This window comes from Cervus elaphus, chromosome 7 (genome assembly GCF_910594005.1).
Source record: "Cervus elaphus chromosome 7, mCerEla1.1, whole genome shotgun sequence".
In the NCBI taxonomy this organism is placed as follows: Eukaryota; Metazoa; Chordata; class Mammalia; order Artiodactyla; family Cervidae; genus Cervus; species Cervus elaphus.
Window position 1 is genome coordinate 13,939,132 of NC_057821.1, and position 26,697 is coordinate 13,965,828.

Here is a 26,697-nt window from a genome sequence, read left to right on the forward strand (position 1 = left end):
TTAAAAAGTTCTCTGAGACATTCTCCTTTTATGAATGTAGGATTTGCTTAATGATGCTGACATGTGCCGGAAAAAGATGCAGGCAGCTTCCACCCTCATTGATGGACTGAGTGGAGAAAAAGTCCGATGGACTCAGCAAAGCAAAGAGTTCAGAGCTCAGATTAATAGGTATCAACTTTGTTATAATTGCTCTCCTTCTTTGTCAACACCCCAAAGGCCACCTCTTGTGACATGGGGGAGCATAAAGTCGGATTCCTTGAAGTGCTTTTCTCCTCCGCTTCCATGTCCACGTGCTGGGATCCCACCATCTGAGAAAGTGCTTAGAGCTTGAGTCCCAGACTCTAAAACGGAGAGAAGAAAACTTGGTGAAAGATTTTTTAACTCAGTTTTTGTGTAGGGGTGCTTCTGATATCACCTGGATTTGCCAGAACAATCTAGATACTGGTTCCAGTTCTACACCTTTCACCTCAAGGTTTTTCAAAGTGTAGACTGACAATTTGTTCTAGATGGAAGGGCATCTTGGGCTGGTGTCTTCTGAAAACTGAAGGAGAGGGAATGAGAGGGGAGTAGGAGAATGGCAAAAGAAAAAAGAAAGAAGATGACAAAGAAGTAGTGGTTTATTCAAGACTGAATATGAACAAGGACCAGGACATGTTTCTTCCTCATCTGGAAGTCAAGCTTCAGGACCTCTAGGCTTCAGGAAGGAGCCTCTTTTCTTGCTCCTGGACTTAACCCGAAATGAGGCCACTCTTACCCCGTTTGGGGCCTTTAGGCTTCTTTATCCTCTCCATGTCTTGTTGCCAAGTGTTAAGCAGGGAGCAGAGAAGAACTTCACCTAGTAACGAAACTGCCCGATGGCCTTTCAGATTCCTTACTGGGAGAGCTTGCAACGTGTTGGTGATTCACTTTATTGTTTCTTAACAGGCTTGTAGGTGATATTCTGCTATGCACTGGATTCCTGTCCTACCTTGGTCCTTTCAATCAGATATTTAGGAACTATTTACTGAAAGAGCAATGGGAGATGGAGTTGAAAGCACGGAAGATTCCTTTCACTGAAAACCTGAATCTTATTTCAATGTTGGTGGATCCTCCAACAGTAAGTGTTACTTTCCTTATATCATTAGTTGAATTTCATTTTATTCACAAGAAATCAAGGTATGCCTGACTTACTCTTTTTGCATTTAATTGGAAAGATCATTTTCAAAATACTGAAGCATGACAAAAATTTTTTTCTTTGTGGTACAAAAGTTCTTTTGCATTTTAAGAAATCTTGCTTTCAAATTGGTCTCTCAGTCAGGTCCAACTCTTTGTGACTCCATGGACTGTGGCCCATCAGGTTCCTTTGTCCATGGGATTCTCCAGGCAGGAATACTGGAGGGGGTTGCCATTTCCTTCTCCAGAGGATCTTCCCAACCCAGGTTTCAAACCCATGTCTTCAATTGCACTGCTTTGAGTGATAAGATAATTTTTGAGCTACAGGCTTGCTAATATTGAGCTCTTCTTATAACCCTCCATTATTTTCACCACTCTTATTGATCTCATTCTCTTACAAACATTCTGGGAAGATGTAGACATTGGCTAGGCTGTAAGTATTGGTATTATTAACTTTCTTTTGATTATTATCTTTTTTAATGTTTAACAGTGTAATACAATAGCACATTCTGGCATCACTGAGTGATAGCATGTGCTGCTAGACTAACCTCTCTCGCTAGCAATTTGATGCCATTGTCAATTTTCAGTCTATCTTACAGACCTCTTGCAGTATTAAATGCTTTCCAAGCAATTTGTATTCACGAGCTGATTTTTGATTTGTAAATATGCTCCCCAGTTGTAGTTTCCTTAGGGAAGCCAAGCTATTAATTTCAAGTTATCTCTATTTAAAAGTCAAAAAGTTATCTTTTCCAATCCAAACAGTGTTCAGCTGGTCCCTACAGGGACTAGATAATGTATTGGAAACACACTGATTATGGCCTTCGGAGGACCTAAGATAATTTAACGAAGGTGGGGGCTTCTCTGCATCTTGGGTGATTTTATTGACCATGTGGAGTCAGGCTTCCCAGGTGGCACAGTGGTAAAGAGTCCACCTGTCAATGCAGAAGTTGCAGGTTCTGTCCCTGGATCGGGAATATCCCCTGGAGTAGGAAGTGGCAACCAACTCCAGTATTTTTGCATGGAAAATTCCATGGACAGAGGAGCCTGGCAGGCTACAGTTCATGGGGTCACAAAGAATTGGACATGACAGAGTGACTGAGCACAGAGCCTTCTTGATTTTGAAAGGAATATTTAGAAAAGTCATTGATGAGTTCCTGCCAATGTAATATTTCTTGTCCCCTAACTTCTCTGCCTCCAGCTGTGCAGTGCCCCTTACCCCATGTAAGCAGAACCAGAGAGCAGGAAGGGGAAATTTCAGAGGCTGAACCCTTAGGGCTTGCCTACTCTTGACTTCTCAGAATATTCATTGTCTCTGCTAACTCCAGGCCATCTAGGTCCGACCCAGTCTCCGGTTACTAGGAAAAGGATTTATTAGATGACAAATTTGTTTAACTTAGTGTTATTTGGTTCACATTTGTAAGTGTGAGTTTTTTTACATGAATGTTGCATAGTCCTAATCTGAAAAATAAAGTCCAAATTTTAAATTTTTTGTGGCATTTTTCAGTTCAGTTCAGTTCAGTTGCTTAGTTGTGTCCGACTCTTTGTGACCCCATGAGTCACAGCACGCCAGGCCTCCCTCTCCATCACCAACTCCCAGAGTTTACTCAAACTCATGTCCATTGAGTTGGTTATGCCATCCAACAATCTCATCCTGTCGTCCCCTTCTCCTCCTGCCCCCAATCCCTCCCAGCATCAGGGTCTTTTCCAATGAGTCAGTTCTTCTAATCAGGTGGCCAAAGTACTGGAGTTTCAGCTTCAGCATCAGTCCTTCCAATGAACACCCAGGACTGATCTCCTTTAGAATGGACTGGTTGGATCTCCTTGCAGTCCAAGGGCATTGTTAATTACTAACAAAAGCTTTCTTGTTTTCCTTTGCGTGGCCACATCCATTTCCTGTTATGCAGATTGGAGAGTGGGGGCTCCAGGGCTTACCAGGAGATGACCTCTCAATTCAGAATGGCATCATTGTGACAAAGGCCACCAGATACCCACTCCTCATAGACCCACAGACTCAAGGCAAAACGTGGATTAAATCAAAGGAAAAAGAAAATGACTTGCAGGTATGTACCATTTGGTGGGTGGGAAAGTAATCTTGAAATCATGACGTTTTCCCACAGTTTCAGTTAAATCTTTCAGTCATTAAATTGTCATCTCTATGATAGTTGTTTGCTAATTCACACCTTTGAGTTTTGTGACAGTGATTCGGGGCAAAGGCTCTGACTATTTGCTTTTTAAAAATATTTATTTATTTATTTAACTGCCCTGGGTATTAGTTGTGACACGAGAGGTCTTTTTAGTTGCAGTAAAAAGCAGAGACATTACTTTGCCAACAAAGGTCCGTCTAGTCAAGGCTATGGTTTTTCCAGTGGTCATGTGTGGATGTGAGAGTTGGACTATAAAGAAAGCTGAGCACCAAAGAATTGATGCTTTTGAACTGTGGTGTTGTAGAAGACTCTTGAGAGTCCCTTGGACTGCAAGGAGGTCCAACCAGTCCATCCTGAAGGAGATCAGTCCTGGGTGTTCATTGGCAGGATTGATGCTGAAGCTGAAACTCCAATACTTTGGCCACCTAATGCGAAGAGCTGACTCATTGGAAAAGACCCTGATGCAGGGAAAGATTGAGGACAGGAAGAGAAGGGGACAACAGAGGATGAGATGGTTGGATGGCATCATCGACTCGATGGACATGGGTTTGGGTGGACTCTGGGAGTTGGTGATGGACAGGGAGGCCTGGCGTGCTGCGATTCATGGGGTCGCAGAGAGTCAGACACAACTGAGCGAGTGAACTGAACTGAACTGATGTGAACTCTTGGTTGCATCATGTGAGATCTAATTCCCTGAACAGGAATCGAACCCCAGCCCCATGCTTTGGGAGCAGGGAGTCTTGGCCAGTGGACCACCAGGGAAGTCTTGGCCCTGATTATTTTCTCTCTTTTGTGATCTTTCTTGATCTCACTTTCTTTCTCTCTGTCCATTTCCCTGGCTGTATTGCTTTTGCTCATATTGAATGAGGCTTTTATTCTGGGCCCTGAGATTGTGCTTACAGGAAAATGACAAGCACAGGACTTGTGATTCCTGTTTAAAGTCACTTGCTCCAGCCTAAGTCAGGTACTTGCTCATACTCTGGAGTTCAGCACTGGAATTAGTGTCTACCAAGGTGTTAATCTTAAGGCAGAGGTAGACATGGGCAGGATTTCAACATTCCTGGCTCCTTTGAGGATCCTGTGACATTGATATTTCAATTCAGTATTACAATATGAACTATTCTCTGTTTCCTTGACGTTGTTCCGAGTTCCAAGCCTTATGGACCCAAAGTTTTGCTTGTAGTATGTCTATTATACTAACCAGAATGTTTCCTCCACCCAACTGTCCACTTTACTTATATCCAAGATGAAAGTCTTGAGCATTATTCAGAGTCCACATCCAATACTACCTTTCACCAGACTTGCCTGAATCCACAGCTTCATATAGCCTGTCCTGATGCCTCACACACCTTGTGTTTCTGTTGTGGACTAGAAGTATGCTTTAAATTACTGTTCTTTGCATATTTGTCTTTTATCTCTACTATATTATAAACTGGGCTTCCTTGGTAGCTCAACTGGTAAATAATCCACCTGCAATGCAGGAGACCCCAGTTTGATTCCTGGGTCAGAAAGATCCGCTGGAGAAGGGATAAGCTACCTACTCCAGTATTCTTGGGTTTCCCTGGTGGCTTAGCTGGTAAAGAATTCACCTGCAATGCAGGAGACCTGGGTTTGATCCCTGGGTTAAGAAGATCCCCTGGAGAAGGGAACAACTACCCCCTCCAGTATTCTGACCTGGAGAATTCCATGGACTGCAGTCCATGGGGTTGCAAAGAGTCGGACATGACTGAGTGACTTTCACTTATACTATAAACTTGGGCAAACTCCCAGAGATAGTGATGGACAGGGAGGCCTGGTGTGCTGCAGTCCATGGGGTCATTGAGTTGGATATGACTGGGCAACTGAACAACAACAACTCTATAAACTTCTTGTTAGATTTATGGTTTTATGCCATCTTTATATTTTGTGCATTTATTGAATTAAGTGAATTAAAGTGTGTAATAATTACAGGAAAAAAAAAAAAACCAACCCAGAAAAAAATCATGTGGTCATCTTGATAAATGCGGAAAGAGTAGTTGGTAAAATCAAAACTTCTAGCAAACTGAGATTAGGAGAAAGAGTTAGTAACTCAGTTATGTCCAACTTTTTGTGACCCCATGGACAGGAGCCCGCCAGGCTCCTCTATTCATGGAATTCTCCACGCCAGAATACTGGAGTAGGTAGCCATTTCCTTCTCCAGGGATCTCCCAGATCAAACCTGGGTCTCCTGCGTTGCAGGCAGATTCTTTACCATCTGAGCCCCCAGGGAAGCCCAAGATTAAGAGGACCCTTCCTTAATCAGATAGAGTATTTACAAAAAGCCTACAAGAAACACCACATTTAGTGGTGAAATAGTGAAAGATTTCCTTCTGAGATTAAGACTTTGCAGGCACGGGGACATTGCCTATTGCTCTGGAGCACCCCCAAGATTCTCTCACCTTATTAAGACTCCAACCTGTGTTGACATAGAAAACTCAGAAAAATCCTGGCAAAGATAAGAGAGTATAAGTGGAGGGGAAGAGTTAAGGAAAGTGGGGTTGATGGGAATGTAGCTTCTGAGGAGCTGTATACACAGAAGTGCATGCGTGGCAGGTACCAGGGTGTTCCTCCTCCTGAACTCAGCGCCCTGGACCCAGCTCAGCTGTAACTTGTTCCTTGCTCTGGTCCTCACTCCTCTTGCCTCCCCTGGCTGTCGATCTCCCTGCTCATCTTAGTCTTATTTTTTCTGATCGTGGCTTTATTTCTCCATTTAATTCATTGATAGTCTTCAGCCATGTCCTTCCTGATGCAGCCTCATCCCAAGAAGCTTCCTGAGGAAGTAAGAGAAATATATCAGAGATACTTCTTATTTTAAAAACCATCAACTGCTGGGATGTATGTAAATTGAACTGCATGTTTTTTACTCAGACAGCATAGTATTTTTCTGAGTATGTGGATAAGCCCATGCACAAACACACATAAATGAAAAGAAAATGAAACAAAACCATCATTTCTGTGCTCGGTAAGGAAGGCAAAATGAAAAATGGAACACTTTATAAATGAAAAACAAAACATATTTGGCATGTCCAGGGCTGCATTTCACCTTGGCAGCTTTGCCAAGGTCATCTTCAAAGCCATCTCCAGCACCTATAGCTCTGACTTCTGAATAAAGAATGTATTTGCTTAATTCCCCTGTGAAGAATTCACTGAGTAAAGACCTAGTTCCAGAGTGTCTGTGTGGGTGATGCAGACTTTCATGGTGGCCGCCACACAGTATTCCTCCATGAGAAAAATCAAGTGACTCCAACCTGAAACTATGACTCCAAGATATTACTTCAAGTTTACAAAAATATTAAAGGTGGTTAAAAGGTGATTTAATAAATCAACAATTTGAAATTATTTCTTTAATTGGTATATTAGTCAGGGTTTTTCAGAGAAACAGAACCGAAAGGATATCCAGGTACAGATACATAGAGACTTATTATGAAGGGGTGGCTCATGGAATTATGGAGGCTGAGAAGTCCCTGATCTGCTGTCTATAGGCTGGAGCCCCAGGAAAGCTGGTGGTGTCATTCCAGTCCAAACTCTGAAGGCCTGAGAACCGTGGGAGCCAGTGGGGTCAGTCCCAGTCCCAGTCTGAAGTCCCCAGGGTCAGGAGCTGATGTCCAAGGGCAGGAGAAGATGGATGTCCTAACCTATGCAGAGAACAAATTGGCGCTTCCTCCAGCTTTCTGTTCTGTTCAGGTTCTTAATGGATTGGACAATGCCCACCTACATGGGCCATAATCTTTATTCAGATTGTCGACTCAAATGCTAATCTCTTCCAGAAACAACCTCACAAACACACCTTGAAATAATGCGTGCCAGCTATCTGGGCATTCCTTAGCCCAGTCAAGTTGACACATAAAATTAACCATCACACTTGGGAAAGACATCACAAAAACAGAGTTTGCTTCTTGGGGACTAGAGCAGGACAATTACATTCAGTCTTCTTGGGACCTTATTTCATCTTATTTAGATAAGCTAGTTAAAGCTCTTTGTTTGGATTCATTTACCTTATCAACTCATAATAAGGTCTTGCACAGCACATCATTTATATAAATAAAGCTATCCATCTAGGGGAAAAAGTTCTATCGTGTGCAAGATTTTCTGTTTTTAGTTATTTCTGTTTTGATCAAAACAGGACAAAGATAGACTTATTTTTCAATTCCACGCCTTTTTTCATTGCAAATGAGAGATAATATTTTTAAATTTCACCCTCCTAATCACCTGATGTCTCAGTGGATCTTTTTCATTTTTTTTAGTTTTAATTTTTTTCTTCTGTTTATTTGGCTGCTTGTGACATGAAGGATCTTTTTTTTAAAATTTATTTTAATTGGAAACTGATTACTTTACAATGTTGTGGTGGTTTTTGCCATACACTGACATGAATCAGCCATGGGTGTACATGTGTCCCACCATCCTGAAACCCCCTCCTACCTTCCTCCCAACTCCAGCCATCTGGGTTGTCCCAGAGCACCAGCTTTGATGCCCTACTTCAAGCATTGAACCTGCACTGGTCATATATTTTACATATGGTAATATACATGTTTCAATGCTATTCTTTCATATCGTCCCACCCTCGCCTTCTCCCACAGAGTCCAAAAGTCTGTTCTTTCCATCTGTGTCTCTTTTGCTGTCTTGCATATAGGGTTGTCATTACTGTCTGTCTAAATTCTTAGTTCTTAGTGCATGGATAGAATCCATGCCCCTGCTGTGGAAGTCCAATGTCTTAACCACTGGACCACCAGGGAAGTCCTCTCCTGTATCTTAAGATCAGCACTCTCAGTAGCATAAAGGCAATAGTTGAATTCAGAGAATAGAGGATAAGATAGGTGGAGAGTTGAGGACTGAACCTTTGGGAATCCTCACACTTAGGCAGAGGGAGAGATCACTGGAGAAGTAAAGAGTTCCAAGTCAGTTGACTAAGGCAAAAATCAACTAGCCCAGTTGGTGTGTTTTAACTAATAATGAACGTTGATCTAAAAATGGAGAACCCCACCAGACATTCAGAATCCTAATTTATTTTAATGTAAGAATATTTTTTAAAAGTATAGTCTTTTAGGTTGATTTTATGCAAAATACCATATTCTTATGTTATGCTACTGTTAGAGACAGAATATATGGATGAACCTTAGGTTGATTCAGTATGTCATCTCTGACATCCCTATGCTTTTTAAAAAATCACTTATTCATCTCATAGTTGTCCTGAGAAGATAAGTGAGTATCACAAAGATGCAAGTTAGTTTGCTTTCTTTGAATGATTGTAGCTATGTAAGTTTAAAGGGTTAATCCTTGATTACCTCTCTTCCACCTGCCAGAGCAGAGCTCTGACTTCCAACTAAGGAATGACATTTGCCTCTCTTTCAATCAGAGAGACCCCCATTACACACCCAGGGCTTCCACAAAGTCATGACCCCCAAGTTTTGAAAATTATGTTCTGTTTGTTACTTTTATAATTAAGGCTTCCTGTACAGTCCTTAGAATTCTTAGTCTCTTGCCCAAATATCTCTGGTTTCTTCTCAGGAACAGGCACATTCTTTGTAACACTTCTGCAGCAATGAACTCTTTATTTTTAGGTAACCTCTCTGAACCATAAATATTTCCGCACACACCTGGAGGACAGTCTTTCCTTGGGCCGACCCCTTCTTATTGAGGACATCCGTGAAGAGCTGGATCCAGCCTTGGATAATGTATTAGAAAAGAATTTTATTAAATCAGGCACCACTTTCAAGGTGAGCTTTGAAAAAAGAAAAGAGCAATGGTGACATCTACTTATCTTTTTGAGCACAGCAGCGAAGGCAGTTTTCTTCAGGTGGTAGTATGCTGAAAGAATTATTTCCAAACTCATATTTAGTGTTTTCCTTAAAATATATATATATATATATGTAACATATATGTGTATATATATACAGCGGGGAGAACAGTATCTTGCTAACAATAGCCATTTATCTGAAACTAAACAAGATATGAAGGAAAGGCGTCTGGTGATTATTATTATTATTGTTACACACAAAATGTGTATATTTTAGCAGCTCTGAGAAAGGTGGTTTCCAAACCATGTATACTTCTGTACAGTAAAACCTGTGTTTCCTCACTGAATAAAATGGCATTTTTAATGAAGTCTAGGGACATTGATTTTATTTCTCTATTAACTTTCAATTCAAACTCACAAACTTTGGTGGAAGCAGTAGAATATGGTTTCTGATGACTGGTGATAACATGAATTGTTTTCAGTACAAGTGTTTCTTTTTTAATTGGTTTCATTCTTTACTGTTAGTTTTCTTCAGTTTTACTGAATTGACGGCATATCTGATCGAGAATTTTTTGCTCTGAATAATTTAATTTCATGAATATCAGTGAATAAGAATGCCAATTTTCTTGTTAAATAAAAAGATTTATTTAGAGGAATGTTCTTCATAGTGTGAATTCTTTCCTATGCCATATTTAATATGCCAAAGGAGGTTTTAATACGTCCATTCCTGAAAGGGCTTTTAAAAGACCCAGATTCTTACCTGCAATGTGAAGGCTGTGATGCCTGAGAATTAGTGCCTTAGTGGTGTGGTTTTCACTCACATGCAAGATTAATATTAATTAAAAATTTAAGTCATTTAAAATTTTAGAATTTCCACCTGAATTTTAGATAGCAAGCCCAGTTGTTTTTGATACACTGAAAATTGTTATGTTTAAGATAAGTTATGTTTATAAGATATGTTATGTTTAAGATATGTTTATCTTTCTGAGGAAAAAAATTGGCATTTTTTTCCTCAAAAATTTTAATTAATCCTTTCTCTTGTCAAATGTACTTCAGATATGACTGTGAAATGCAAAAAGAAATAGCACTTCTTATAAACACAACAAATTTCTGTAGTAGGAAATTTCCTCTGGTGGAGAAAAGCAGTCAAATCTTAGACAAGTCTGAGTTTTCCTTTATTCTAGGGGCCTCCAACCTCTGGGATCTAATGCCTGATGATCTGAGGAGGAGCCAATGTGATAATAATGGAAATAAAGTGCACAATAAATGTAACGTGCATTCTGAAACCACCCCCCGCCCCAGTACATGGAGAAACTGTCCTCCACGAAACCAGGCCCTGGTACCAAAAAAGGTTGGGGACCACTGCTTTATTCAGCATTTGTTTTGGATAAATTTTTCATTTAATTTTCTTGGCGTCATGGCTAAAATCATCTTCAGGCAGGAAGAGAATTTAAACCACAAGTTTAAATTATTCTAAGAGAATATGATTTATCATATAAGTTCAGTGATTAAAATTTTACAACTGGTTTTTGTAATTCATTCAAGTTTCACTGCATTGACCTTTGGTAAATTCCCTCCTAAATTGAACCCAAATTCCTTGTCTGCCCTTTAAGCTGTGTGTAATTTAATATTTGAATTGATGTAGGTGAAAGTTGGCGATAAGGAATGTGATGTCATGGATACATTTAAACTTTATATTACGACGAAGTTACCAAACCCTGCCTTTACCCCTGAGATCAATGCTAAGACGTCAGTCATTGATTTTACTGTTACCATGAAAGGACTTGAGAACCAGTTACTAAGGAGGGTAATTCTAACAGAGAAACAGGTAATAATTTCTCAAGGTAAAGAACTTCTACCTATAATAAATTAATGAAAAAAAAAGAACTTCTACTTATAATAAATTATAATAATGTTTTCATGTATTAGGAAATTGTTGAATATATGGAAAGGAAAAAATGAAGCAAATCATATTTACCTTTGTTAGCATAAATATTTGTTTTGTAGTCTCAAGTCTTGTTGAGGAATCATGCAATTCACCTCTTTTCTGATCCCTGAAAGTACATGTGCACACACACACCACTCTCTACTTCTGACTTTAAGGCTTTGGGTATATTGACTTTCATATCTACAGCCCTATAGATGAATAATCTTGAGTTTCACCTGAAAAATTCGATGAAATGATGATCCTGAAGAAAAAGAAATTGCTCTGGATGAATATTATTAGTAGTTTTAACTACTACACTGCAATAGTAATTGATATACTTGGCTATAATTGATACTACCACACTCTAATAATCTAATGATGTAGGGAGCCTTACTTTTATTTTAATTCAATAAAATTTATACTGAAGCAGAGAAATTAAGTATAATTGACAGTTCTAATAAAACAAAGAGCAATTTAAAGCTGGAAAATTTTAAGGGCCTGATAAACTAAGTTTTAAGATAAAGCTCAGAAAACCTTAAATGTTATAAATGAAATATAATTTTATATATTTTGCTTAAATATAACTAATTTTAAGGGCTTCCTAGGTGCCTGCCAATGCAGGAGACATAAGAGACGTGGGTTTGATCCCTGGATCGGGAAGATCCCCAGGATGAGGAAATGGCAACCCGCTCCAGTATTCTTGTCTGGAGAATCCCATGGACAGAGGAGCCTGGTGGGCTATGGCCCGTGGGGTTGCAAGGAATTGGACACGATTGAAAGACAGTTAGCACATAGCATAGCACAACTAATTTTAGTATGAAGGATTCAAGGAGAAGGCCAGGTTAGAAATAGTAATGGGAGGGTGAGAAAAAGAAGGGTGGAAAAGGAGTAAAAGAAGAGACGTGAACAGATGGCAACAGATACAAAGGAAAGACTCAAAAAGGGAAAGATACTGACACCAAAAAAATAGAGGGCTCAGTAAAATGAGAAGTAGAATCCCACCTGGTTAATAAGAAATGGCTGACTTGGGGCAGGCCCTTGAAAGACAGCCAGTGCAGTGGGGTGAAAGGGGCCAGTCCCAGCTTCCACTCTCATTAGCTGTGTGATCTTAGTTTCCAAAAAAACAGCTCAGGGTTTATGCAATCCAGAAACGGAACTCTCTCACTTCTAGAGTCTGGCAGAGAGCATAGGCCCCTCAGTTCACTGCCTCTATCACCTCTTAAGGCCAGGCTGATTCATATCAATGTATGGGGAAAACCACTACAATATTATAAAGTAATTAGCTTCCAACTAATATAAATAAGTGAAAACAAACAAACAAACAAAAAGGCCACATGGTCTCAACTATTGAAAATCAGTCCTTCCTTCTTGGTCTACCTGGTGCTGTTGGTCTGTTCTGAGATGTTGCCTCATTGGTTTAGATCCCCAATGCAAGCTTTGCTAACTTCTTAAGACAGGCCATTCTGCTGTCTAGGGTACACTCCTCATCCCCAGAGCACCCTACACCCACTCCTCTAGGCTTGAGCTTCCTCTTCAAGAGAGGTGCTTAGGTACTTATACCAACCTTGCTGGAAAAAACACTTAGTCTGCGATGTTCAGAGGGTTTTTTTTTTTTTCCTATGCAAAAAAAAGATTCTTAAAATTATACTTTGAAAAAAAATTTTCAAACTTTCAGAAAGGTTACAAGACTGGTCCATGAACTCTCATGACTGTGATGTTTAACCTTCCTAACAATCCTGCTCTTATACCCCCATCTTTACAGATGAACAAATGGAGACCAGGGGAAATAAGGTCTTAACCCATAAGAGCACATGGACTTTCCACCCTGCCAAGCCTCGTAGATAAGCTGTACTTACAGGTCATGCTGTAAACTCACAAGTGTCCACTGTACCACAATGCCTATTTTTCCATATCACACTGAAAAGGATGCTAACAAGATTTCATCTTGTCCACATATTCCTATACTGCCACCCAGGGGGTGACTGTTTTAATGCAGACTATTCATTATTTATTCCCCTTGGGCTTCCCTTGTGGCTCAGATGATAAAGAATCCACCTGCAATATGGGAGACCTGGGTTTGATCCCTGGGTTGGGAAGATCCCCCAGCGAAGGGAATGGCAACCCACTCCAGTATTCTTGTCTGAAAAATCCCATGGGTGAGGAGCCTGGTGGGCTACAGTCCATGGGGTCACAAAGAGTCAGACACAGCTGAGTGACTAACACTTCACTGACTGTGCAGCCACGATCTTACCACTAGCCCATCAAACACCCCCAAACCACTAGTACAGTGGCAGTATACACTAGCATTGGAGTTAGAGGACAAGGTATTAGGCCTATCTCTGCTAGCAACTGTGCTCAGTTGCTTAGTCGTGTCTGACTCTTTGCTGCATTTTGAAAAATGAATGGGTAGGAGGGAGTATCCCTTGTGGTCTAGTGGTTAAGAATCCACCTGCCAATGCAGAGGGCATGGGTTCGACTACGGTTCTGGGAAGATTCCCACATGCCAAGTGACAGCTAAGCCCATGTACCACAAAAGCCCGTGTGCTGCAACTAGTGACCCAGCACTCTGGGGCCTGGAGCCGCACCTGAAGCGTGTGTGCCCTGGAGCCCATGCTCTACAACGAGAGAAGCTGCCCGAATGAGAAGCCCGCACACGCAACAAGGAGTAGCCCTGCTTTCCACAACTAGAGAAAGCCCACCCACCGCAACAAAAACCCAGGGCAACCAAAAATAAGCAAATACATCTTTTTAAAAAAATGAATTTAGGGGGACACGTTCCTGCCCTCTAGATGCTCAGAATCTAGTTAGAGGGATATAGCCTACACATAAGTTATGATGCAAGCCATAGTAGATGTACAGATGAATGCCATGCTGTGGGTTTTCATTGACAAGTTGATTTAGGAAGAATTTCTGAAAGTTTTTTGAGAAACTTTCTCAAATAAGTAGTTTAAAAACACATTTTAAATGCAGTTCTAAGTACAGTGTGATTCTGTGTGAGATCAAAAAAGAATGCTGTGAAGAATGCTTTTGAGACAATTTAATTTACTCTATATTTAGTATGAGTATTGTAGTCATATTACATTTTCTGAATTTGAAAATTGCACTATGGTTGTATAAGAGAATGTCCTGTTTCCTAGGAGATATGTTTCAGTTTTTAAAGGTGAAGGATGATGACACATGCACACAGTTCAGCAGTAATAATAAGTATTATAAAGAGAAATAATGGTAAAGCCAAATGTTATTTGATGAATCTAGGTGAAGGGTATATGAGAGTTCATGGTACCAGTCCTGTAACTTTTCTGAAAGTTTGAAAAAAATTTTTCAAAGTATAATTTTAAGAATGCATCACTTATGTAGGAAAAAAATATATACCCTCCAAATATCTAATTTAGCCCTTCTGATAGAAGGAGATGCAAAACAATGGAAAGTGGATTTATATTGGCAACTGACTATGTCAGGTCAAGTACCAGGTGTTCCTGTAGTCAGGTCCCAACTCAGAAGCTCCCATCAACTTAAGTATTCTGTTCATTTCTTGGTTTTAATGCCTCTTTGTTTCTGTCCCTTCTGACTGCAAATATAGTTAGCATTTCTCACTGAGGGCGGTATGTTGGGAACAGGGCCAAGAGAATGGGACACTCTAATTTAAATAAATGTAGAGGTGGAAAAAGCCTGGGCAGAATTATTTTAGCAGAGTTATCCCATGCATACCAATGTACATGCTACGGAAACTTAATGCTAGTGGGCATAATTTTTTTTTAACAGTCGAGAGAAACAAAAATACAGATTTGACTAACGATAGTGTCGTTTCAGTGGTATTTCGGTTTAAACTTTTAAAAATGAATAATAAACACTAGTAAGTTGGATTTGCCATAATAACTGGTAATTACACTTCTGATGATATTTTTTGTTTGTTTTTTTTTTAAATAACAGGAGTTAGAGTCTGAGAGGGTTAAACTTTTGGAGGATGTGACTTTTAATAAGCGGAAGATGAAAGAACTTGAAGATAACCTCCTCTACAAATTAAGTGCTACAAAAGGTATTGTGTTATTAAGAAATAATCACATAATGGATTGTGGATAGATTTCTTGTACCCTCTTTTCAATGCCCTCATGATTATAGATGTCAGGAAACAGTTGAGTTGTCAATGCAAAAACAAGCGAGGCAATTTCCATCTAGATATTACAGAGAGACTGCAGGGAATCTGATTTTTAAATTAGCAACCAGCATCTGAGCATTTGATAATAACACAGTTTTCTTGATATAATTGCTCTCTCCTGAGAAAAATAAGGGCTCCCAATACAGCTAGGTAACTCATAATAGGCTAATTTGCTTGCCTGAAGGAAACTAATGTGCTCCATCTTTTTTCGTGTTGTTTTTAGATCAATTCTTTCATTTGGTCTTGAAATGCTGTTGCCACAACGGGTTTTGATGTGTGTAATCTTGTCAGAGACACTTGAGCAGCCAGAGCTCAGTCACTCTTGACTTGACTGGACCTCCCACGTAGAAGCTGGGATAGGTTCACCGCCAGGCAGTCAGGCCATCGTCCCAACCCCTGATTTGGGGATATACTGTTCTGTAATAGGCAAAATACAGCAACCTAAATTCTATTGTTCATTAGCAAACTAATAATAAATACTTCAACTCAATGCACGTGAGTTCGAGCAAACTCTGGGAGATAGTGAAGGACAGGGAAGCCCTGTGTGCTGCAGTTCACAGAGTCACAAAGAGTCAGACGAGACTTAGCGACTGAACAACAACAAATGAATGCTTTCCAGAAGCACCTTAACTCCTGGATATATATTTTTTTAAAAAAGGGAAAACTTAACCTCCCAGAAGTACATTAAGTGTCACTTTCACAACAGCCTCTAGCGCTTTAAGGTGGCTTCATGGCAAAGGTCTTTTATCTGCCTTAATTGTACTGCTTGCGCTGATAAAGTTGCCTGTCTCTTGGTCTGTGACTTGTGCCAGCCATTTGGATGGATACCTCTGGGCATTGTAAATATTACCAGCAAGGACTGACTGAGGGTTCCTCCCCTGATCCAGCCAAGAGCGTACTGGATCAAGACCTCTTTCCTATGAGATTAGTCATGATTTGGACTTCTCTCACAGACCTAACATGCCCATGAGAGCATCTCAGCCCCTTCCAGTAACATCCACCTGCTCCCAGGTGGGCCAGAGCATCTCTCTCTGAAGGTATCCTGACTGTTAGCTCAGCACATCCAGAGCATCTTTCTGTATCTTAAAACTGAGTTTATTGTCATAGACATGTTTATGTCTATTAAGAAGGGTGAAACTAAAAACTAAAATCAGCATTTTTCTTCCTGGTCAGACACTTCCACTATCTCCTAACGTATTAGAGACATAGAAGGACCAGAGTTCTCAGTGTCAAGGACTGTTGGACTAAAGCAGGAGTAGAAAGTGTACAATTCATCTGTAAGCTTGTGGGTAATGTTTGAGTCAGCCTGAGCTGTGAGACAAATGGGACGGAAAAGTCCATGATGCCATGAGGGGACCCATCAAGATGATAAAGTAGGCAACAATGCCGTCACATAAGGGACAGCTGAAACCACTGGGACCGGAGGGAGACATGAGTTTTCTTTAGACATTTGAAGAAGAACAGACATGTGGGCTATCTTGAGAACTGTCTTTTGCACATTTTCAGGCAGAGTTGGATAACCCCTAGGCCGGAATGTTTAGAACAGATTGACGCCTCGGATAGATAGCTGGACTAGAAGCCTTTCTGTGTCTTAAGATTCACCCTTGTACCCTGTGGGCTTTGAAGAAGTCAAGTTGAAAACTAACGGGATGATTAGAGAAGTGATGCATCTCGCTTTGCGAATTTCCCATCTTGCATTCCCCGGCTTTCCTCTTTGGTTTTCAGGTTCCTTGGTAGATGATGAATCTCTCATTGGTGTCCTCCGCACCACCAAGCTAACAGCCGCTGAAGTCAGTGAAAAACTACACGTAGCTGCAGAAACGGAGGTCAAGATTAACACTGCCCAGGAGGAGTTCCGGCCTGCGGCCACCCGCGGCAGTATCCTCTACTTCCTCATCACGGAGATGAGCATGGTCAACATCATGTACCAGACCTCGCTGGCCCAGTTCTTGAAATTATTTGACCAGTCCATGGCCAGGTGGGGCCTCACCACCTAACTACCTCCCCCCACCAAATTTTGTGTGTATTGCTACTCTCTTAGAAATAGATTTTTACTTCCTTGATTTTTAAAACATATTGCAGGTCTGAGAAGTCTCCACTGCCTCAAAAGAGAATTACAAATATTATTGAATATCTGACCTACGAGGTTTTTACATATTCTGTCAGAGGCTTGTACGAGAACCACAAGTTCCTCTTTGTACTCCTCATGACCTTAAAGATCGATCTTCAGAGAGGAACTGTGAAGCACAGAGAGTTTCAGGCTCTCATTAAAGGTGAAGGGCTTGGGATGTGGATGTACTATGTAATGGAGATTGCTTTTGATATGCTGTTTGATGTCCCGTAGACCCATTCTTATAATACACAGAGGAATTACATTCTATTGGAAGTGAAGTTCATTTTTTCCCCCCCTGATTTCTATTCGTTTTGCTCTGGTTACTCAAGATGACTTATTTCAGGTCTGTGTTAACTCTGCGATTTTTAGTTATGTCATTAAGTTAAGTTTGAGCTTTGTTGCTTAGGATTAGGACATTCAAATGCCAAAAGGGGAAATAGTGATTCGGGGGGTGAGCTTTCTACTGCAAGAGAGCAATTCCTTAAGCAGAGGATTATAATGATGTTATAGAGTGTAAATTTAAAAAGAAAGCACACTTGTATTTCATATTTAAAGTGAATCCTATACATTGCTTATCTCCATGTTAAAAGTATGATTAAGGAGAGAAAAAAGTGGTATTTTCATTCAATTCAGTTAAACAAAGTATTATGTCTAAAAGAAGGGAGTGATTGCATGTGGTTAGTGAGATCATAAAAAGCTCCTTGGAAAATTTGCCTTTGCAGGTTAAGCCGTGAAGTTTTCCAGGTTATTTGATACATGGGAAAATGCTCCTATCTTTTCTTTCTTTTTTTTTTTTTTTGCTCTTTGGTAAGTCGTTTAGTAAATAATTTTCTGGCTGCCCTTCTCCCCCCAAAGAAGAAAGTGGCATTTGAAATGAACATTGAATGATAGGAGAAATGAAGAGAATTTCTGTGCTGAGCAGAGCAGCATGAGAAAAGAAATGACTGGAGTATGTAAATTGGTGAGCCTTGATTCCCAGGGGAAGGATTTCTTGATCTGGTAAGAAATTAAGGGGTTGTGTGAGGTGGTGATGTGATCCTTTTATTGTTCTTTAGGAAGGTGACTCTGGCAGAGAAGTGTAGGATTAATGAAGTTCAAGGGAGTCTGTTAAAATTTTCCCAACCACAAGAAACGCATTCCCATCCTAGGGTGAAGACAATGGGAATATAAAGAGAGACAGATAGGAGAGATCATGAAAGTAAAATGGCAGAGGACTTGGTGTAAGAGCCGAGAGAGGGTCAGAAATGAGCCTGAGAGTTCTGCTGTGTGCAGAGATTTCTGGTCACGATGGTTGAAAGAGAGCGAGTTTGAGAAGTGTCAGGGTGGGGACCTAGTTTTAGTCAGGAGAGGCCAGGTTTTGTGGTCATAAAAACAATCCCTGAATTTCAACACAGCAGAAGTGTACTTCTCCTTTACTGTCCATATCTGACTTGCTTGTCATGGTCACCCAGGAATCCAAATTGCTTTCCATAATCACTATGGAAAAGGGACATGATATGGCAAATTGTGTGCTGGCTCTTAAAGGTCACACAAGTCACTTGTGCTCATATTTCATTAGCTATAGGAGGACTCATGATCTCATCTAAATTCAGAGAGGGCAGGGAAGTGCCTTCTGCCCTGAGCTACATCCAACATGGACACTGCATCACAACGTCAATGGTGGAAGGTAGTGGATAGATGGATAAGCCTGAGGTTTGGCAGCAGGAGTGTGGACATGGAAATGCAGAGGGCTGGTGCACAGCTGTGGGGCCTGGGGTTCCAATCAAGAAGTTGCAGGGCAGGGGAACTTTGTAGCTAGTGACAAAGTACCAATCTCTGTGGACAAGAGCCTATCTGGCCCCCAGATAGGATTTGTCATGGCTCGGAGGATCCCAGGCTGTGACTGAGACAGATGAAGACCGGGGGAGAGGTGGGGTGGGGATGGGAAGGGGGTTGTAGATCTGAAGCATTTCCCCATCAAGACACAAACCCACCCCACCCTCCCTCTCCCCGGCCAGCACAACCAGCCAAGCCATGGCCATTCCCCGAAAGAGACTAGATTCTTTGAGAGAAAGTCAGAAAAGTCTTTAAATCAGAGGAGACAGAGAAACACAGCAAGACTTGGGGTGGGAATTTGTGAGGAGGATTTGATTTGTCACAGAAGAAATAAAGAAGGCTACACCTCTGAGCTGTGGTTAGAGCATATCTGTGATCCCATTTCGTAAAACTGGAGGGTCAGAGAGAACCAGGCTGTGTAGGGTCAGGAGAGTCAGTGAGAGGAGTTTGAATTTAATTTACTTGGCAATAGGGAGTCATGGAATGTTTTATGAGCAGGGAAGTAGCATGAACAGAGCCGTGCTGCAGAAGGTTAATTTGGGATTTTTATGGTAGGTGGATTGTCAGAAGTACAGTCAGCACAGCACACAGGGAGAGTTTTTTAGAAAATCAAAACTGGTTTAATCTACCGTTTGTAGTAATTTTAAACTGGCTTACAGTTTGACCAAATTATTTTTTAAAAGATGGTAGAACTTTGTTTTTAATGCCCTTTTTTTTTTTTTTACAAAGTTAACAAACATAACCCTTAGATCATTGATATCTTCTATCATTTTGAACTCAGTACTTAAGGGGGAAAGAAAAAAGACTTATTTATCAGAGCAGAAATGTTTGATTTCCCAAGAGTGACCATCCTTTTGTATTAATTCCTACTTGTTTTCTGCAATATCTGGAAGGTGCCTTTGACTTTCTTCTTCAACTGAGAATGTCAGAATTCTTTGAAAAATGGAACAGCTACCAGGGGCAATCCTGCACTGTAGAGTAATTGATACATCTGTTCCCCCTGCCTGGTTATTTTAGAAAGACATCATCTTTTCTTTTGTCGTAAACCACAGACAAAAAGACACCTTAGGGGGGGTCTTCTCTGGCCTTGCAGGTTGGATTGGACCCAAGCCTTCCAAAACAGACAGAGAGTTAATGTCAAAATAACAGCTCATGATTATATAGCTTTTACTTTGGGCCGCAAGGGTTGTTAGCTTTCTACATGCATTAATTTATTTAATCTTCACAGCAATCAATCTGATGGATTCTATTATTATACTCATTTGGCAGAAGAGGGTACTGGGAGAAATTGAGTTCTTTGTCCAAGTTTATGTAGCCTGTAAGTGGCAGAGCCAGGATATTTGGGGGGAACAGGATAGGCTGTGATTGTTCTGGGCTAGTTTAGGTGCATGGTATGTTGAAAACACCTATGTAACTTAAATGTCTTCTCTTGATGTCTTTGAGGTGTATGATGACATGAAATCATTGTGTGTATGTGTGTTGGGGGGTTACAACCGAGTAGAAAAGGGATATGTCTTATCTCCATGTTAGAGCACTGCATGCATACGTGCTAAGTTGCTCAGTCGTGTCCGACTCTTTGTGACCCTGTGGACTGTAGCCCACCAGGCTCCTCTGTCCATGGGATTCTCCAGGCAAGAATACTGGAGTGGGTTGCCATGCCCTCCTCCAGGGAATCTGCCCAACCCAGGGATCGAACCCTCATCTCTTATGTCTCCGGCATTAGCAAGCCGATTCTTTACAACTAGCGCCACCTGGGAAGCCCGCGTGAGAGGAGTAAATCCCTTAAATCTGCAGGTGACTTTCTCTAGGGCTTGCTTCTCCTACGGTAAACTCAGCGTTAGCAGAAATGGTGCTGGGGTAAGGCTTCCTCTTTCACCGAGTCCCTGTGGGGATGGAGGCGTCGTCGGAAGATTTCCAGGTTCTGGAGGCGGTGTGGCACTCAGAGCCCCTGAGTCCGCGGTGGAGGGAAGGGACTTACAGGAAGGTCCTCCAGGTCGTCCACCTTCTCAGGAAGATGCCGGAGGGGAGAGCAGAGACCTGTGATTCCCTCCACCCGCCACCTCCCCTGTTTCTGTCCCCAAGTCAATGAGTGAAATGGGATTTGATGAGTTCTTTAAGAGGATTATAGGATTTAAAAGTTCACGAACCACTATTTCCTATACATCTGAATTAAACAACAGAGGTGGAGTAATTATGATAAAACATTACTAAAGACATTCAATAGAGGACTTTGAAACTGAAAATATAGTCATACCTCTTGGTGGACATTGTCACATTGAATGTGGTCATTTAACTGGTGATTTGCTTTCAAAATGGGCTTCCCTGGTGGGGAAGCCTGAGCTGGTGGCTCAGATGGTGAAGAATCCACCTGCAATGCGGGAGACCTGGGTTCAATCCCTGGTTGGGAAGATCTCCTGGAGAGGGAATGGCTATCCACTCCAGTATTCTGGCCTGGAGAATTCCATGGACAGAGGAGCCTGACAGGCTACAGTCCATGGAGTCGCAAAGAGTCGGATATGACTGAGCAACTTTCACTTTGCTTCAAAATATGTTCCAGTGCATTCACTTACGTTCTCCACTAGATTTGGTGAGAGCAGGGGTCTTGTTTGGTATCCCTAGTGCCTGGAATATTCTGGAAACAGAGAAGTGGCTCAGTGGGTATTTGTTGAGTAAATGAATGAATAAATGATTTGAAAACTTCCTTAAAATCCACAGATGTATTAGACTCCTTTCTTCCTTTTTCCCTCCCTATGCCTGTATCCATCTTTCTGACCTGATTAAAAAATAGTATTGAATATCAAGCTTCTGGAGGAGTGATTTCACTAAGAAGTGATTTTTAAACTCACCTATAAAGAGATCCATCTATTCACTTATATCAAATAGTTAACAACAATAAAAAGGCAAACACCTGCGACCACCTGAGAAAAATTCTTTGCAGGGAAAAATGACAGGGAGTTGCTATCTGTATAAGATGGTATAAATCACTTAGACTTGAAGGAAATGTACCCAAAAAGATAACCACATTTTCTGTAATGTGATTATTTTCCAACTTTCCCATTTTTGTGTGTGATATGGTTATCTGGATTTTTTTTCTTAATTTGAAAATAAATTTCTAAAATATGGAGCGCAAGCTGACCTGATTCCTGCTCACGCCTTTTCCCAGGGGGAGCAGCTCTGGATCTGAAAGCCTGCCCTCCTAAGCCATTTCGCTGGATCCTCGATATGACCTGGCTGAATCTTGTGGAACTGAGTAAACTTCCACAGTTTGCAGAAATTATGAACCAGGTAATAAAGGACTAGAAAAAAGTATAGATCTGTAAACCCAAACACACCTGGGTCATTTAAATTGGGGCCTCCTGGTGACAAGCCCTTGAACCAGTGGAGCTGACACAATAATGCAGCTTTAAGACAACTGTGGCTGTTGTTCTAAGGCAACTTGGTGCACACCCCAGAGTACATATGACAATTCTGGAGACGTTTTTGATTGCCACGAACTAGAGGCAAAGGTGCTCTGGTGACGAGTGGGGAGAGGCCAGGGATGCTGCGAAACATCCTGCAATGCACAGGACAGCCCCTCACAACATAAGATTAACCTGGCCCTGAATGCTCATGGGGCCAAGGTTGAGAAACCCTGGTCTGTGGTTTTTCCTGTCCAGTCATTGAGTGTAATTGATACATGGTCCTCATTTTAGTGAATAATGTAGAAAAGCAATGGGGAAACTGAAAGGGAATATTGATATCCAAGCTATTTGAGTCATTGGTTCTGAAGAAAAATGTAAAACAGTGTGGTTATGTTTAAAAAATTATCTACCTGTAAAGAATGACCTTTTTATGTTGTTTAATTTTAATTGCATATATTCCTGAGGGTTGGTAATTAGTTTGTTTATTTTAGATATCTCGTAATGAGAAAGGGTGGAAAAGTTGGTTTGATAAAGATGCTCCAGAGGAGGAAATCATCCCTGATGGATATAATGACTCGCTGGATACCTGCCGCAAACTTTTACTTATCAGGTGAGAGCAGGTATTATCAGGCCTAGAAGCATCACTCATCATAGTGTCAAATTATAGATCCCACCTCAGTGAGTTTACTTCGCTGTGTCCCAGTAGTGACTGTAATGGATGTTTATGCTTCCAAAGTGGAGTTTTGGATGGCAAATAAAAATGGTGAAGGGCATATGTTAACAATGTATTAATGATAGTGCTTTTAGCAAAACACATATGAAAATGTTTTTACTATTCACTTTGGTCACCATTTACCACTGAGTAAATCATTTATTATTGAATTTACTTCTGTAAAAGAGTAGATCTCACAGAGTTACAAGGTAATTTTTAAGCTAAAACCAAGAAGATTGCACTATTAAAACGTATAAATGGTGTTGTAGCTGTTGAAATGGAAGCAAGAGTTTGAAATGGATGTTGATTTTTTTTTTCTTTTCTTTTTCTTCTCACTTTTCATGTTTTCTCAGTATGCAGTAGCTCAAAGAAGGCTTCTGTATTGGAAGGGGTGTGTGTGTGTGTGATGGACAAGACAGGAGGGTGGAGCTGGGGAGGATGAAACCACCAAAAGATTAACAAAAAGATGTAGGATTATTATTTTGGAGTAGTTAAGTAACCTTATCTAAGGTTACACGGCCGAGTTTTCTTAGAAAAAGTTGTTTCCTAGATATTGTCACTCTTTGAGAGTGATCAGAACTGTCAGCAGTGGTGACCTCAGGACAGAACAATTATTTGTTTTGTGTCTCTTTCACCCATCCTTTGAAAATTGAATCTGTGTAAAAAGAATAACGCAATCTACTAACCAATGAGAAACCATAGCACTTGACTATGATCCAGAAATATCAAATGACATTTATTTAATGAGTCACAGTGTATAGAACCTGCTACAGTGTAGGCTATATGGACGGTATTAATATTAATAAATGCTTGTGAATCAAGCAACTTCTGTCACCTTTGACACATTATCTCCCTCTGAAGACTGCAGAGCTCCCAGTGTGCAGCCGGCCAGATCCCATCGTGTACTGGAGCAGCCGAGGACACCTCCTCTTGCATCCCTGCTGTGTCCCTGGCCTCAGGAGCACGCCCTGATGTATTTACTCCATAAATATCCACTGAAGAGTGAATACACTCCTGTGTGTTTGTTTGAACGAGTAATTGCTTACCTGGAGTTGATAGCCTAGTTACTAGGGATAATCACTGATGTGTGTGTGTGTGTGTGTGTGTGTGTGTGTTTTAAGTAGCTAATTAAAACCTCCCTGATGGTCCAGTGGCTTAGACTCCACACTCTTATGCCCAGACCTGGGTTTGATTCCTTGGTCAGGGAACTAGATCCCATAGGCCTCAACTCAAATGATCCTGTGTGCCCCAAAGATCCCATGTGATAAGAATCCACCTGCCAATGCAGGGGACATGGGTTGCATCCCTGATCCAGGACGATCCCACACACCACGAGCAGCTAAGCCTATGCACCACAACTATTGAGCCTGTGTGCTGCAGCTGCTGAAGCTCACGGGCCTAGGGCCTGTGCTCCAGAGAGGCCACTGCAATGAGAGGCCTGAAGAGTAGCCCCTGCTCGCTGCAACTCGAGAAGGACTGCATGTAGCAACAAAGACCCAGTGCATCCAAAAATAAATTTTTTTTAAAAAAAGATCCCATGTGCTGCAAATAAGCCCCATCACAGCCAAATAAATAAATAAATAGATTTTTAAAAAACCTAACAGGAATTTATTTTTAAAAAATTCAGAATAGTCACTGCTTCTCCTGAAAATGAGACACTTGGAAGTCAACTGATTTCTAAGTTCCCTTCTAGATTGGCAACAGAACTGACTCTGTCCTGCTCCTTGCCAATGCCTGGCATCAAAACCACACGATTAAACTTGCGCTCATCCGAGGACTGAAAAGCTCACCGTCCATCTTACACATATCTGCATAAAGGAGGATTAGCTTGTTATCCGTTTGCTAATTAACTATGTGTTCTTTAAGTGCTTAGAACTAAATAGAATTTTAAAAATCTGAATTTATTTCCTCTGACTTGTTTGCATTTCTAGGTCTTGGTGCCCAGACCGTACTGTTTTTCAAGCAAGAAAGTATATTGCAGATTCTTTGGAGGAAAAGTACACAGAACCGGTTATCTTAAATCTGGAGAAAACTTGGGAAGAAAGTGATACGAGAACACCTCTGATATGTTTTCTATCCATGGGATCTGATCCCACAATTCAAATTGACGCACTGGCCAAGAAACTGAAGCTGGGTATGAACAGCAATCTATGAAATTTAGCAAAGCCTCTATGTTTTTGCTTCAGTTTTTTCCTTTCATAATTTTATAGCCGGTTCTTATAAATATATTCATAAAACTGAGTTAGAAAAATTATCAAACTTCTTCTTTCCCCCATTTTTAGATCTCCTAGAGGGAGGGTATAGATATCTTTGTGCAGAGAGGAACATACTCATCCATCATGTACTGATTTTTTTAAAGTTGTCATCAGTTGTCCATACCACATGGATAGCAGACTGGCAAGAATGAACATTCAATAGCAAATTTTATTGCTGTGTCTGTATAAACTTATAACAAAGCCTGTTTTGTCACAAATTGAAAAAATGTAACCCTTGTAATAATGCAAAGTAATTTAAGGATTCGTTCATTGATACTTTCATTCAATAACCCCTGAGTATGGGCAGTGTGCTAGATTCACGGAGTACATAGGTGAATACAGCATAGCTGGGAAAGACAGACATGTAAACAGGTAATAGAAGGCAGCGTGACAAACTGCTGCAGCAGAGGTAAGGACATGCCCAGCGATAAGATCCAGAGCTGCCCAGATGGCATGGGGTATGGAGGGAAGCGTGATGATATTCTGAGTAGTATCTAAAAATAGATAAAAATTAGGGGATCGTGTGGGAGAGAAGGAAAGTTACTCTGGGGGAAGAAGGTAGGGTAAGGAGTTACAAACATATAAGTGTGAGTCAACAGGACTAAAGAAGAAGTACCTGAATGATGCAAAGCATCATGATTGAGCCATTCTCTTCTAGGATGGCTGTTTATAGGAGGGCAGTTTTCTCTGAATACTCTGAAAATCTGAATGTTGTTGGAACTGCCTTTTGGAATCTTCTAAGTTCAGATCTCTATACCTATATCTTGTAGGAGCAATTCATTTATGTCTTTATAAGGATTATGAAAGTGATTGATTGTGAATCCCTAAATCTACTCTATAAAATAAAACCTTGAATTTATTATCTAGTTAGAATAAGCATAATATAAAATTTGTTTAGTGATCTTCAAGTATTTACCACGTCCGCACTAAAGTTGCTGTAAACCGATAGCTTACGGTAGCATGGTCTGTGTTCACTCCTCCTCATCATTGTCATCACACCATTCTGTGTGCTACATGGATTCATGTTTCAATAGCTACTTTCTTCTATCTGAACACTGAGACCCAATGCAAAGAGCTCCCAGGTTCTTTTGGCACATACTCATGGTTAAGTCTCGTTGTTGTTGTTCAGTTGCTCCATTGTGTCCAACTCCTTGCGACCCCATGCACTATAGCACGCCAGGCTTCCCTGTCCTTCACAATCTCCCGGAGCTTGCTCAAAGTCATGTCCATTGAGTCAGTAATGCCATCCAACCATCTTGTCCTCTGTCGT

At 40.9% G+C, this 26,697-nt stretch overlaps 1 protein-coding gene across 2 annotated transcripts in view; it reads left to right on the plus strand.

Annotated features, from left to right (window-relative positions):
- DNAH8 (dynein axonemal heavy chain 8) overlaps positions 1–26,697 on the plus strand; it is a 311,786-nt gene that overhangs the window by 206,579 nt on the left and 78,510 nt on the right. For both annotated transcript variants that reach the window (XM_043907360.1, XM_043907362.1), the window contains 11 exons: positions 41–168; positions 925–1,096; positions 3,057–3,212; positions 8,873–9,028; positions 10,694–10,876; positions 14,906–15,011; positions 16,857–17,109; positions 17,214–17,404; positions 22,223–22,344; positions 22,952–23,070; positions 25,104–25,306. In XM_043907360.1, coding sequence (XP_043763295.1) covers positions 41–168; positions 925–1,096; positions 3,057–3,212; positions 8,873–9,028; positions 10,694–10,876; positions 14,906–15,011; positions 16,857–17,109; positions 17,214–17,404; positions 22,223–22,344; positions 22,952–23,070; positions 25,104–25,306 — 1,789 coding nt within the window. The remainder of the gene's footprint in view (positions 1–40; positions 169–924; positions 1,097–3,056; positions 3,213–8,872; positions 9,029–10,693; positions 10,877–14,905; positions 15,012–16,856; positions 17,110–17,213; positions 17,405–22,222; positions 22,345–22,951; positions 23,071–25,103; positions 25,307–26,697) is intronic.